The sequence below is a fragment of the Leuresthes tenuis genome, unplaced genomic scaffold (assembly GCF_036924035.1).
Source record: "Leuresthes tenuis unplaced genomic scaffold, fLeuTen1.0.hap1 SCAF_15, whole genome shotgun sequence".
Classification (NCBI taxonomy): Eukaryota; Metazoa; Chordata; class Actinopteri; order Atheriniformes; family Atherinopsidae; genus Leuresthes; species Leuresthes tenuis.
In genome coordinates, this window is record NW_027325369.1 from 31,437,470 (window position 1) to 31,452,228 (window position 14,759).

The 14,759-nt window shown below is 43.3% G+C and overlaps 1 protein-coding gene across 1 annotated transcript; it reads left to right on the forward strand.

The window, feature by feature from the left end:
- The first annotated feature begins 2,118 nt into the window (after positions 1-2,118).
- Positions 2,119-14,340, forward strand: gnmt (glycine N-methyltransferase). Its single transcript, XM_072365058.1, has 6 exons — positions 2,119-2,484; positions 5,256-5,383; positions 5,511-5,624; positions 7,416-7,558; positions 11,360-11,481; positions 12,599-14,340. Exons 1-6 carry the CDS (start codon positions 2,276-2,278, stop codon positions 12,768-12,770), a joined length of 888 nt encoding a protein of 295 aa, XP_072221159.1. The 5' UTR covers positions 2,119-2,275; the 3' UTR covers positions 12,771-14,340.
- The last annotated feature ends 419 nt before the right edge of the window (positions 14,341-14,759 follow it).

Consider the following 14,759-nt stretch of genomic DNA (forward strand, 5'->3'; position numbering starts at 1 on the left):
GCTGAAACTTTCCTTTCTGATAAAGCTTATAGTTAGGGATGGCTCAGGTGAGCCTGAAACATCCCATAGTTCTGCTGCTATAGGCCCAGGCTGCTGGGGGACCTCCCATGATGCACCTCTCCTCCCTCTGACATCATTGCTGTCATTAACTTGTGTTTCTCTCTCTCAGCAGGTATCTCTGGCCTGGTGTTACGCTGCTTGTTGTCCCCTCTTTCCTGTCCTCTCAGCCCCCAGCTGGTCCAGGCAGATGGTTCCTTCCTGGTTCTGGTTCTGATGGAGGTTTCTTCCTGTTAAAAGGGAGTTTTTTCTTCCCACAGTCGCCTCGTGCAGCTCAGGACGGGGGATCGGATCAAAGAGAAGTTTTGTGCAATCTGTTGTTTTCATTAGCTAGGCTACTTATTTTAATTGGCTCTGTATGAATTGGACTAATTTGGACTTTAATTAATTGGATTATGATTGCATTACAAAGATGTGCGAGTAGTAAATGCACATTGTCACGTGTCTTCTGTTGCTTGATGTTAGGGAGTTAGCATCGGTGCTAATTAGTGCCCTAAATCTCCTGCACAAACCCAACCAGCCAGTGAAAAAAAATAATAATGAAGTTGCAGCAGAATGAGATGGAGTCACATAAGACCATATTACTACTATTATGTCATTCTAATACCACACTACTAACCACAAATAAAACGAGTACATTAAACTACCGATAATCGACTCAATTAGCTGGAAAAACTTCAATAATCACTCAAGTTCTCTCCCTGAACATGTCCAGTGCCTGAGCCTAAATATAAAGAAACACAACATAAGACTTTACTTTAATCAGTGATAGATAAATAAATCTGTGAATGAACAAACACGACCAAAAACAAGTGGGTAAAGATTAGTGAACATGCTTTGGAATAAGTAACAAAAGGGAGCTTTAAATATCCTCCTTGGCAGTATTTTGAGCGTTGAAGGCGCTGTAGTAGCACAACGCTAAACTTTAAAACAAGAAGTGATTTCACAATGTTTTCATTGATAGGAAGCAGATTAAACTCAGATTTAGTTGGCCTGAGCCGTAACCTGCTCAGTCATTGTGATTTCTCAATAAGACTTTCGAAATGACTTTAAGCGTGAAGGCTTTGTTTTCTTGCCAACCCCAGCCCAGACTAACACCGTCTCACAGACACTTTGCAAGCCGACAAGCTTGAGTTTCATGGTAAACCAGGAACTGGAACTTGTTGCAGGCTGCTGTGCGACCTTTGTGTTCTCCTGAAAATAAAGTGTGTGTGTGTGTGGATAACTAAAAGAAAGCACACAGTGAAGTAGTAGGTCAGTGTTGATAAAACTGGCAGTTGCAAACCTAACCTGGCCAGCACCGGCTGTGGCTGATATAACCTCTTTCAGCCAGTAAATGCAGAATATTTGTGTATCTGATGAGCCAATCGCAGCAGGAGGAGTTCACTATTTGGAAAAGAGGGTTAAAAAAGGGGATTTGGTTGCTGTTGGAGTGTAACAGACAACCTCATATCCAACATGGAGCTGCTATATTGTCTTCCAAGCGTTCCTGTACTGAACTATAGGAATATTTTAGAGTGAAAAAGGTCACAAATATGATTGCTAAAACTGAAAAATCATAATTACTCAGAAAAGTCTTTTGATGTGTTATTGATTATGTAAACAGGTTGTACAAGCTGTGAAATGAGATGATGAAATGTTTTAAAGGGCGAGGCTTCTGCGCCACCTTTCAATATGTATTTATTTCCTGAGTATAGCCTGAGAGGCACCATCAGCATCTCATTAGCGGCTTTCACCGGAAAAATCTTAACCTTAAATCATTTCCTACGAACAAGTTAAACGAATATAAGCATAACTGTTTAATTTATAGAAACAATTGACTATAATTGTGCGATTATGGCATAGTGTGAAACGTAGCCTGCGAGGCATTACACAGAGTAAACTAAACCCTTTAATTACAACGTACGGGACGTCTGGTGACGCATTTTGAAAAAAGGCGTACCCTTCTGGAATCATCCAATCAGAGATGTCCTCCCTGAAATCATCCAATCAGAGAGTAGGCGTCGTTCTTAGCGGAGCGCCATTGGGTTAAAGTTTGTCCCCGTGCATTGCTCGTATAAATAATAACAACAGCAATCTGAGCTAGCATGTGGAGCGAACACCTGTCAGAGAAGTAGTCCGTCCTCACACGTACAAATAAACAAGTATTTTTGCTGGAATTTTGATCATTTTAGCGGGTGAGCAATAAGAAGACAGTCAGGCAGGTTCCAGCAGCAGCATGTCGGTCGACAGTGTGTTCAGGACCCGGTCTCTCGGTGTGGCCGCCGAGGGTCTTCCCGACCAGTACGCCGACGGAAAAGCGGCCAAAGTGTGGGAGCTGTACATCGGAGACACTCAGAGTCGGACGCAGGAGTACAAAAGCTGGCTGGTGTCTCTGCTCAAGCAGCAAGGAGTGCGGAGTGTGCTGGATGTAGCCTGCGGGACAGGGTAAATGTCAGGCCGACTGGGCAGTTTCACACCGGGGACCTCCAGTTTTGGCTCTGAGCACCACCAAATAAACACGTTAGGTTAATACAAATGCAGGAATATCAGCAGACATGAATCATACCGATGCTCTAACACAACAGTCTTTAATTCACATCCATCGGCGTCGTTATAATTCGATAAAATGTCATATTTCTTTAGTTGTAGGAGCAAGTGTGGAGTTGTGCAACCTGCCGATTAAAATATGGCTCTAAAACCCACCTCAGGTTTGTGAATGTGTGCGACCACCTGCTCTCTAACTGTGAAGGACACATGCTCCTAATTTTCAGCCTTTCTGTTGCTCTTTAAAGAGCTAAGATCATATAAAAAAAACCTGCTGAAATGAAGTAGTTTAAATTCTTCCTGTTGAAATAATTCACAATGAAAAGTACTTACAGAAATGGCTCTTTTCAGGGGGGGTTACATAAGGAATTAGTGAGATTATCTTTACAGACTGTGAAGTTAGGTTGACTTTCAGGGAATTGCAGTTTGCTGACCCCTCTAACTTGGGACAAAATCCGGATTAGTTCAGAGAATAATGAATGAAAGTGCAGAGTTGACAGCTGCTGCTCAGCCACTTCCTGCCTCCAGCTCTGGCATGTCGATTTAAACGGGATTTCATAAAAATGTACATTTTCCTGTAGTTTTTAAGTGCAGTGAAGTGTTTTTGGTGAAACTGAGCCGGTTTCTGGGAGTTTTGACTGGTTCCCTGCAGTCTGTTTATCTGTCCTGATAGTCTATCAGTGCTGTGGGGGGGCATCAAGGCCAGTGAGTGAATGTCATTCTCAAACTGCCTCACACTTCAGTGCACTCCAGTTTCCATTCCTTTTCTTTCTAAAAGCACATTTTACATGCAAATATACAGATGCTCTGGAGAAGCCTTGAGTTGCTTTAGGTGTTAGTGGAGTAGTAGTCGTGCCTCTCAGCCATCTGAGGTGACGTAAAGTCACGAATGACTCTGTTTATTTTTGCCTGAATGATTTATGGGGCCGAGCTTTCCAGCTGTTAGTGGCAGCTTACGCAAGATGCTGCAGGTTATGATTTTAGAGTTTTGGCTTGAATCAGCATGACTTGCAGGAGAAGAGTCGCCCTTTTTTTAAGTTATGGCAACAAAAGTGCTTCCTAAACCGGAAACTTTATAAACTTGATGCGATTTTCTGAGGTCTTATTGAGGCTTTGGTCAGAATACCTGTTGGTTTAAGCACAATGGCTCTATGTCTCAATCTGTCTTGACACTTTGTGTCACTCTTTGTTAACGGTGTGGAGACAAGTGCTCAGCTCCACTCTTTTAGTGAGGTCAGCAGCTACAGCTGTGATTTAATGCAGTAACGCAGACTAAATGAAGCTGTTCCTCCAGACCTCCATCTTTATCAGAAACATGCCGATAATGTAACGCTAACACACCGAGAGTGAGGAGAGGACCGGTGTTGTGTTGGAAACACACCTTAAACACAGCTGCAGGTTGTCTGAGTTACAGAACGGAACCGTTCAGCTAGAAAGCTTCAGCTAACAAAGTAATGTGGGAACAATAATGTTCATCTTTCAGAAAGGAACAGCAGTAACTCCTTAGAAGTTGGTGTACGTCATCTTCATTAGCTAAGCTGTTAGCGTTAGCTGCTGCTAAAGGAAGAAATAAATCAGTAAATAAACCATGAGGAGTTATTTCTCAGATGCTTCCATTTCCCTGCTCTGAAGTTCAGGCTCTGAGAGTTGGAACTGATCCTCTTTGTGGCTCAGTTCCTTCAGTCCAGCGTTGAACTGGACCAAGTTGTTAAAACAGTGGGATGAAAAGTGTTTGCTGCACATTCACAGTCTTTAGCTAACTCTGCTGGAACATTAGCCTCAGATATAGTTTATCCACTGGGCTCTTATATCCTCTGAGGCTGCTGCTGGATGGAAGATGCATGCTCCTCAGTGCAGCTGACAGCAGAACATTTCCACCAGAAGCTGGCTTCATCCGTCCAGCAGGGTGGATGTGAGTGGGCGGGGCTTAGCGGAGGAGGCGGAGCCAACTTAAGGAGTGACGTACTTTAGAAATAAAAATCAGAACGGCTCGTTAAATGAGGAACTTTCAAACAAAGGGGAACTAAATAAATCCCAGGGTTGTGTTTTTGGGGAGTTTTACACCTGCTGGTGACCTCAGACGCTCTGATATAAGCTCCCAGGAGCAGGAAGAAGGCATTTTTACTGAATATGTCACCTTTAAAATCTTCTGCTTGCTTATAGACGGTTAACTTTGTGTTAGTCTCTTATCTGTTTCATATTATTCTGCGGTTACCCACTTGTTGTTAATGATTGCAGCCTCTGTGCTTCATTTTTCAGGTCCAATCTCACGCCTGTAATCTTTTGGAATTTGGAAATAACCTGTTTGATGTGATCATTTGTTTGAGGAATCCAAACATAACCGAGCAGCCTCCCTGCAGGCTGCGGTTTGGCCTCGCTCCTTTTACCTCTGCCAGGTTTTTATCAGCACAAGAAGCCTCTGGCTGTCAGATATAACCCACCAGCTCTCTTTTCACCTGTAAAACCGCTGTGGTTACCTGTCTGTGGTGTTCTGACATGCTCACCACTAACTGCTTAGAAAACAGTCTGAACTAGATGTTGTGACGCAGGTTTGACTTTGAAAGGTGGCAACAAACATCACAAAAAACAGAGGCGCCCTGAGAAATGCCCGTTTCCGTGGCAACGCAACATGTTGTTCACTTTGTGTTCTGCATGTTTCTCGTTTTTTACAGAGTCGACTCCATCATGTTGGTGGAGGAGGGCTTCGATATGGTCAGTGTGGACGCCAGCGACAAAATGCTCAAGTATGCACTGAAGGCCAGATGGGAACGGAGAAAAGAGCGGGCGTTCGACCAGTGGGGTAGGAAACATCCCACTTCTTCACACGAAACTGTCCCATTTGAAGGTTTTAGACATTTGGCGTCGGACGGAACGTCAGGCGACCTCACGGCCTCCTCTCTGACCGCTCTTTTCCTCTTCGTCGGCAGTTATCGAGGAGGCCAACTGGCTGACGCTGTCGGAGGACGTTCAGAAACCAGGAAAAGGCTTCGATGCCGTCATCTGCCTCGGCAACTCATTCGCCCACTTACCTGACTTTAAAGGTAAAAGAGGGATTTTTTCATTGTGTTTCTGTATTTATCAGACGCTTTTATCCAAAGCGACTTACAAATGAAGATATAACAGCTTTATAAAAAGCTAACAATAAGCTACATAGAAGGAACCCAGGAGTCCGACTCTGTCAGAGGGGACAGAGTAGAGATAGGGTGCAGGCATAGAAGGAAGTGCAGAAAGATAAAGTGCAGAGATAGAGGGGGGAGGGAAGTACAAGGTAAGTGCTGGGATAGGAGATGCTCTCTGAAGAGCTGGGTTTTCAGGAGCTTCTTGAAGATAGACAGGGACGCCCCTGTTCTGGTAGCGCTCGGTAGGTCATTCCACCATCGTGGGACGACACATGAACAGAGTTTGGATTGTCTTAGGCGTGGTGTAGGAGCTGCTAGACGACAATCCTGGGACCAACGGAGGGACCCAGTTGGGACAGAAGCCTTTGCAAGAGCATTCAAGTAGATGGGAGCCGTTCCATTAAGCTCTTTGTAGCTAACATCAGGGACTTGAACCTGATGCGGGCGGCTAAGGGCAGCCAGAGGAGTTCAATGAACAGAGGGGGGACGTGTTCTTTTAGGCTGATCCAAGACCAGACGCACCGCCGCGTTCTGGACCATCTGCAGAGGTTTCACAGGCTGGAGACCAGTTAGGAAACCAGTTAGGAAACCAGTTAGGAGACCAGTTAGGAGACCAGTTAGGAGACCAGTTAGGAAACCAGTTAGGAGACCAGTTAGGAGACCAGTTAGGAGACCAGTTAGGAAACCAGTTAGGAAACCAGTTAGGAGACCAGTTAGGAAACCAGTTAGGAGACCAGTTAGGAGACCAGTTAGGAAACCAGTTAGGAGACCAGTTAGGAGACCAGTTAGGAAACCAGTTAGGAGACCAGTTAGGAGACCAGTTAGGAAACCAGTTAGGAGACCAGTTAGGAGACCAGTTAGGAGACCAGTTAGGAGACCAGTTAGGAAACCAGTTAGGAGACCAGTTAGGAGACCAGTTAGGAAACCAGTTAGGAGACCAGTTAGGAGACCAGTTAGGAGACCAGTTAGGAAACCAGTTAGGAGACCAGTTAGGAGACCAGTTAGGAGACCAGTTAGGAAACCAGTTAGGAGACCAGTTAGGAGACCAGTTAGGAAACCAGTTAGGAGACCAGTTAGGAGACCAGTTAGGAGAGCAGTTAGGAAACCAGTTAGGAAACCAGTTAGGAAACCAGTTAGGAAACCAGTTAGGAGACCAGTTAGGAAACCAGTTAGGAGACCAGTTAGGAGACCAGTTAGGAAACCAGTTAGGAGACCAGTTAGGAAACCAGTTAGGAAACCAGTTAGGAGAGCGTTGCAGTAGTGAAGGTGGGAGATGACCATGGCCTGCAGCAGGAGCTGGGGGGCATGTTGGGTCAGGTATGGTCTGATCTTTCTTATCTTTAGTAATGCAAAGCGGCTGAACGAGCAACCGAGGTAACGGGATCTTTGAAGGTTAGTTGGTCATCAATCATGACACCCAAGTTTCTAGCAACCTTTGATGGAGAGAGATAGGGATTCAGTTTGGATGCAGATGCTGTGGTGTACGGTTGGTTTGGCTGGGAAGACCAGCAGCTCAGTTTTTGGGAGGTTAAGTTGGAGGTGATGGGCTTTCATCCATGTTGATATGTCAGAGAGACGGTCTGAGATTCGTGCTGAGACCGTGTGGTCGTCAGGTGGGAATGACAGATAAAGCCGGGTATCATCAGCATAACATTGGTTTGAACTTTGAAGGTTAGTTGGTCATCAATCATGACACCTGTTAACTGCTCATAGGGGACCAGAGTGACCAACAGCTGGCCCTGCAAAACATCGCCAGCATGGTCAGACCGGGCGGGATCCTCATCATTGACCACCGTAACTATGACTACATCCTGGAGACCGGACGGGCGCCGCAAGGCAAAAACATCTACTACAAGGTATGTTGATATTGATACGCATCTTAATACCGAAGCCGGTACATTTGTGGATTTATAAATCGGCATTTATCGCTCTGACTAATTAATGCTTCTGCAGCTTTTAAAGCGACTCCAGAGAAGTTTGTGAACATTAAAACTGTGAGCGTCTCGCTTGTTTTGGAGTGCATTTATGGGCCTGAAACTGCCCTTAAACAGCCCTGCACCCCAACCTTTTGCTTTAAAGGGACATTTTATCTTATTTCTAACAGTTTGACACAATTTTCCGACGTCTGCTGTGTGATTTACTGCAGTAAACAGACATAATGAAGCTGTTCCTCCTGTTAAAAACGCTCCATGTACAAAGCAGTCGGCCCTGTTAGAGTCTGGGACCTTCTGCTCCTGTCAGCCTGCTGTTGAATAAAGATTTTAAGATTTTAACACAGGATTCCTGATCAGATCGATCAGCCAAAGCACATAAGCATTCGTATTTTAATCTGCCCTCAACTGGCCGACCATCAGTGAGGGTAACAGTGAAGGCCCAACTTCGTTTGTTCAGACACAGATTTATCCAACCATCCATCATCCAACCATCCATCCATCCATCATCCATCCATCCATCTATTATCCATCCATCCATCATCCATCCATCTATTATCCATCCATCCATTCGTCCATTCGTCTGTCCATCATCTTCCTCTTATAGGTCGGGTCTCAGAACCAACAGGTCCAGCAGGGAAACCCAGATATCCCTCTCCCCAGTGACCTTCTCCAGCTCCTCCTTTGGATCCTGAGGCGTTCCCGGGTCAGATGGGATGTATAATCCCTCCAGAGAGTTCTGGTTCTGACCCGGGGCCTCCTCCCAGGAGGCATCCTAACCAGAGGAACCACCTCAGCTGACTCCTTTCTGTGTGGAGGAGCAGCGGCTCTACTCCGAGCTCCTCCCCCCAGATGGTGGAGCTCCTCCCCCAGATGGTGGAGCTCCTCCCTCTGGATGATGGAGCTCCTCCCCAGAATGATGGAGCTCCTCCCTCCAGATGGTGGAGCTCCTCCCCCCGGATGCTGAAGCTCCTCCCTCCGGATGGTGGAGCTCCTCCCCCAGATGGTGGAGCTCCTCCCCCTTTCTCTCAGGCTGAGCCCCGCCCCCCTCTGAAGGAAACTCATTTCAGCCGCTTGTATCCACGACCTCATTCTTTGGGTCAGAACCCAGATCTGTGAGCACAGGTGAGGGTTGGAACAAAGATGGAGCAGGAACCTGAAAGCTTCTCCTTCCGGCTCAGCTTCACCAAACGGACCGGAGCAGCGCCCTCATTACTGCTGACGAAGCCCCGATCCGTCTGTCCATCTCTGATCCAACTCACCATCACTGAGAACCAGGTCCAGAGATGCTGAAACTGCTCCTGCTCCTGTTTTAAAGCAGATAAAAATGTTTGTTTCTCCTGCTGTTACCTTCAACATTTAACTTCTGTGTAACGTCAAAGAAGAAGAAAACGATCCGCCCGAGCGGCACAGAAAAGCCTCTTTCTAATCTTAACGTTCTGCACAGTCTGGTTCTTCGTTTCTCTGGGAAACAACAGACAGTTTTGTTTACTCTGGTTTACTGACAGCATCCCCGGCAGCAGCTCAGTATAAGACCCAAATCTCCACGCAGAGCCCGCCGGATATTCTGTGATTCTCACTGAAGGAAAGCTGGGCTTTCAGATTGTTTTGGCAGGAAAACAAACTGCTGCTGTACTTTTAATATTCGCTTTATTTCTGTTAAATAAAACCTGGTTCAGGTGTTTAAACACTTTTATCATCCACATGTACTCAAAAACAAGTTCCACCGTCTGTAATCCAGCCGAAGGAGGAACCATCCAGCTGGACGGCCTAAACCAAAGCACTGAGCAAACACCTTTGATACCTCTAAACCCAGAGAGTCTGTGAGCCACCAAATCTGCTTCAGTTCACTCACTTCTGAGCAGAAGATTTATCCTAAAACAAGCTTCTTCCTGCACAATTAAACCTTCATTTCACTGCATTAACAAGGGTTCAAAGCTCTTATTTTTCATAAAGTTTTCTCCTTTAAATGTGAACGTTTGGTTTGGAAATCAGCAAAGCGTTGAGCAGCAACTAAAGGAACATTTTCTTTGTTTTAAACTGTTAAAGAAACAAAAAGAGTCTGAACATGTAAGTAAAGAGAAAACACAAAATACTGATCATTCATGCAGAAATGTCTCCGGAGGTGTAAGAAAAGGGACAAAATATTAGTTTTAAGATGTCTGTATTAGAATAAAGACGAACCTTTGCTGCTTTGAAATGACGCTTAATAAGATTCTGATCCATATGATGGGATTTTAAAGTAAGATCAGATTTCTGCCTCCACCACAGACCTGAACATCATGTGGATCTGATGATTTATCTGACACTGTTGATGATAAATTGATATTTTTTACCAAACGTCCCGTGACTGATTCATTCGGAGCGCTCCCTCCGGGTCGGGATGAGTCTCTGCCTCAGCTGGAGGAGTTTCAGCATCTCTGGACCTGGTTCTCAGTGATGGTGGAGTTGGATCAGAGATGGACAGACGGATCGGGGCCCGGGGCCTCTACTCTGAGCTCCTTTTTATAGTCTGAGCAGAACCGCTGCTCCTCCACACAGAAAGTAGTCAGCTGAGGTGGTTCCTCTGGTTAGGATGCCTCCTGGGAGGAGGCCCCGGGTCAGAACCAGAACTCTCTGGAGGGATTATATATCCCATCTGACCCGGGAACGCCTCAGGATCCAAAGGAGGAGCTGGAGAGGGATATCTGGGTTTCCCTGCTGGACCTGCTGGTTCTGAGACCCGACCTATAAGAGGAAGATGATGGACAGACGATTGGATGGATGGATAATAGATGGATGGATGATGGATGGATGGATAATAGATGGATGGATGATGGATGGATGGATAATAGATGGATGATGGATGGATGGATAATAGATGGATGATGGATGGATAATAGATGGATGGATGGATGATGGATGGATGGATAATAGATGGATGGATGGATGATGGATGGATGGATAATAGATGGATGATGGATGGATGGATGGATGGATAATAGATGGATGATGGATGGATGGATGATGGATAATAGATAGATGGATGGATGATGGATAATAGATAGATGGATGGATGATGGATAATAGATAGATGGATGGATGATGGATGGATGGATGGATGATGGATGGAGGTCCCTGCTGGACCTCAGAAGATGATGGATGGATGATAATAGATGGATAATAGATGGATGGATGGATAATAGATGGATGGATAATAGATGGATGGATGGATGGATAATAGATGGATGGATGGATGATGGATGGATGGATGGATGATGGACGGATGGATGATGGAGGTCCCTGCTGGACATCAGAGAGAAGATGATGGATGGATGATAATAGATGGATGATGGATGGATGGATGATGGATGGATGGATGGATGGATAATAGATGGATGGATGGATGGATGGATGGATGATGGAGGTCCCTGCTGGACCTCAGAAGATGATGGATGGATGGATAATAGATGGATGGATAACAGATGGATGGATGATGGATAATAGATGGATGATGGATGGATAATAGATGGATGGATGGACGGATGGATGATGGACGGATGGATGATGGAGGTCCCTGCTGGACCTCAGAGAGAAGATGATGGATGGATGATAATAATTACATTCAAAGAACACAGCAGCAGAATCTGGAGTGTGGCTCCAGATCAATATTGAATATCAGATCAATAAACTCAGAGAGCAGCTGTTTTGTAGAACGATCCATAAGTGTGTTCACGTGTGTTTCAGAGCGACCTCACTCAGGACATCTCCACCTCGGTGCTGTGGGTCAACAGTAAGCCACACATGATCACTCTGGACTACACCATCCACGTCCCAAAGGCCGTCCACCAAAATCTACCTGAAGTCAGGTAGGCCGGTTTCCACGGGTCGCACACCTGGAACCGCTCCTGTTGCCAAGAGACACATTTACCAGAATTACACATGACCAGGATCCTCTTTAGTGGCTCAACACCAGCAGGAGAACTCTTTAATCGTCATTCACAGAGGCTCAGATTGAGTGAAAGGCTGAACTATTGCACTGTATGTGTTTTAATTCGGTTAAAGTACGCTGATTTGCAGCAGGTTTTCACTATTTGGGTCACATAATATTGTTTTTTCCTTCATACTTTAAGATAATAAAACCATTCAACTCGCTCAGGAGGTTAGTGACATGACCTCTGGTAGTTTTAAGCACTTTTTTAGAGCTTTTAAAACATTAAAGTGACTGGATCAGCTCTGATTTGTTGGCTTGTTGCACCATGAGTGAGAGTGCATTTATATGGACTTCATATACATACTGTATATATATATTTAAACATTAATATAAAGCGGTAATGACTGAAATGAGAGTAAATGTGCTGTTTGGATGTAGATATTCACATAGAATAATACAAATATATCAATAATATGTTGTTTGATTAGATTTTGTCCAGGTTTCGCCACAGAAATAAATGGACTTGGGGAAATAAATATATGGGACATAACTGAGAATTAAATCCATCTGTAAATAAAATAACTAAAATGAATTTAAAATTAAATAAATAGATCATTTGGATATATATATATATAAACCAGTTTGATGTGAAGGAAATAACAAACAAAACAAAGAAAGAAATTAAATATCTTCCGATTGAATTAATGAATAAAACTGAGACGCAAATTAAATAAATAACATTAACAGCTTAAATTGATGCAGAAACATTTATTCTTTTCATTCTATATCTAAATAATTTTAAAAATTTAATTTCAGTGGCATTTATCCTCATATAAACTCCTTTATTTTGTATCTATTTTGGATTTTGGCAGTTTTGGTCCTCCATACATTCGGCCATAAGGTGACACAGAACACCTGCTGATCTGTATGTGGAACCATAAAAACACCTGGGAATGAATTATGGACACAGTCTCAACCCAGTTCTGTTATTCACCGTTTAAAGCTCACTGAGGAATCGTAACATTTTCTTGATCTTTGTTTGTTGTCCACAGTAAATTCCGTCTGTCGTACTATCCTCACCGCCTGGAGAGCTTCAAAGGGCTGCTCAAGGAGGCCTTCAATGGCAAACTGGAGCACAGCGTCTACGGAGACTTCAAGGTGTACGTGCCAGGTCAGAGCCAGGCGCCGTGCTACTTCATCCACGTCTGTAAGAGGACGGCCTGAAAGCTTCCCCGGATATAAATCCACAGAAGAAGAAGAATGCTCTTACTGTCCTCCAGGTTTTAATTCTATTTGAATATGTGTTTAAGATACTTCATCCTGAATCTTGCTGCTTTTTCATTGGATCGATGATGTCAGTAAACCGAAAGGTCGAGCATGATGAGAACAGCAGATATTACTTCATACAGCAGCACATTTTAATTTTCTCTCCTTTTCCAGACAGAAAAGATGTAAAAATCAGTTGTCTTGGTACGATTAATAGATGCAATTGATATTTGTTCCTACTGTAAGTTGACTTTTGTTCTTTAAATACCTTGTTTTTATTTTTTAAAGGAGTATTCTAAATGTACTGGACCACTGTTTCTGGTGTTATCCCCAACGAGCCCAGCGCTTCTTCCTCGTTTCATACTTTTGAACCTGTTTCTAAGCGGTGCTGCACATTCGTTATGTTCCTCACGATGGAAACCTTTTTTTCAGATTCATCACAAAGGTCTTAAAGACGCAGATGAAACGTGTGTATTTGATTATGGAAGCCTTTCTTCATTTCAAGCTGGAGCAGGAAGTCGAGCTGATTTTTGTTCACCAGATGTATTCAGACTAATAATCCCATCTTTTGTTCCTCTGAGCCCAGACAACAGCAAATGAAAACTGTGAATCACCCTGACTACCTAAAGTTCCTGCTTAACCTGCTTGGAGTTCGGCTCACAACAAAACAGGAAGCCCTTATTAGCCAGTGAAATCAAGAGTAACTTTGAGTGCCCTTTACCACTGTAGTAAATTCCTGTCAGCGACCTCTGACCTCTTTAAAGCTTGGGAACAAAGACATTTTTTCATTTAAACTTTGCTGAAGGCTCTTGTCTGCTATGAAGTGGTATTAATACGTTTACTTTGTGTAACACAACTGACAGTCTTAAATGTGGTGATAACCAACAACAGGCAGCATTAGCCAGCATTAGACAACACTGAGAACTCAATCCCTCACTTATTGAACCAGCTGATTGAAAATACAACACAGTAAAAAATGTACCCTCAACCAAAGATATTTCAAACGCAGTTTAGAGATTTTTTTTGCTTGAAAAGTAGGAAAAACTTTGATTTTATTAAAATATGCTGCGCAGAAGATACTGAGGACTTCCTCGGATAATTAAGTTTACTCAAATGATGAGCAGAACCTGTTGGAAGAATAATTTACTTACATTTCTGCATTATCCAGATCCAACTGCATTTTGATTTTTATAGTTTATTATTTTTTTAACTCAAATGAGAACAAAGCTTTACTACATAGAACCCAAATATTATGACTGTCTGAACAGGACAGAATGATGCATTTCAATGTTGTGCCTCATGCTGACCAAAATCTATGGTACAATATAGTTTGTGATTACTTTAAGATCAACAGACAGTTCAGAAAAAAGTCTGAAAGTATCAATGTTTGAGTGAACTTTATGTAAACATAAACTAGTCTATTGTGTTGGCAATTATTTTAAGAATAAAGTGTATAACATTTTATAAAGTTTATTGCCTGTATGATTTATTGAAATTCTTTTGCATGTAATAAAAGTATTTAACTATGGAGCTGTGTTGTGTCTCTGTGAACTGGCATGGCAGGTTTCTGTTAGCATAATGCTAACATTAGCATGTTACCAAGCTTTCGGCAGTGCTAACATGCTAATGCTAAGATCTGATGTTGTAGATATAAATATAGCGTGCTAACATGCTAAGTGAAACAAATTAGCTTTAAATATAAAGCATAGCTGCGGTTTAAAAGAATACCTTTGGACATATTTAGCATACACCGAGGCTAGTGGATACTAGTGACATATTTAACTCAAAACTACCAAAGTTAGCAAGATTGGAATGTCTTGGCCTTTTTATGCTAAACCGTACATGCTAAAATAATTTGGCTAAATCCCAGTCGAAGTCATAGATTTTCTCGGCAGCTTGAATAACTATAGAGTTAATTAAATCCATCCATCAGCTGCTAAAACTATT

Coding starts and splice junctions, on each gene's coding strand:
- gnmt (XM_072365058.1), top strand. CDS start 2,276: ATGTCGGTCGACAGTGTGTTCAGGACCCGGTCTCTCGGTGTGGCCGCC. Junction 5,384..5,510: donor GCGGGCGTTCGACCAGTGGG/GTAGGAAACATC, acceptor CTTCGTCGGCAG/TTATCGAGGAGGCCAACTGG. Junction 11,482..12,598: donor CAAAATCTACCTGAAGTCAG/GTAGGCCGGTTT, acceptor TGTTGTCCACAG/TAAATTCCGTCTGTCGTACT.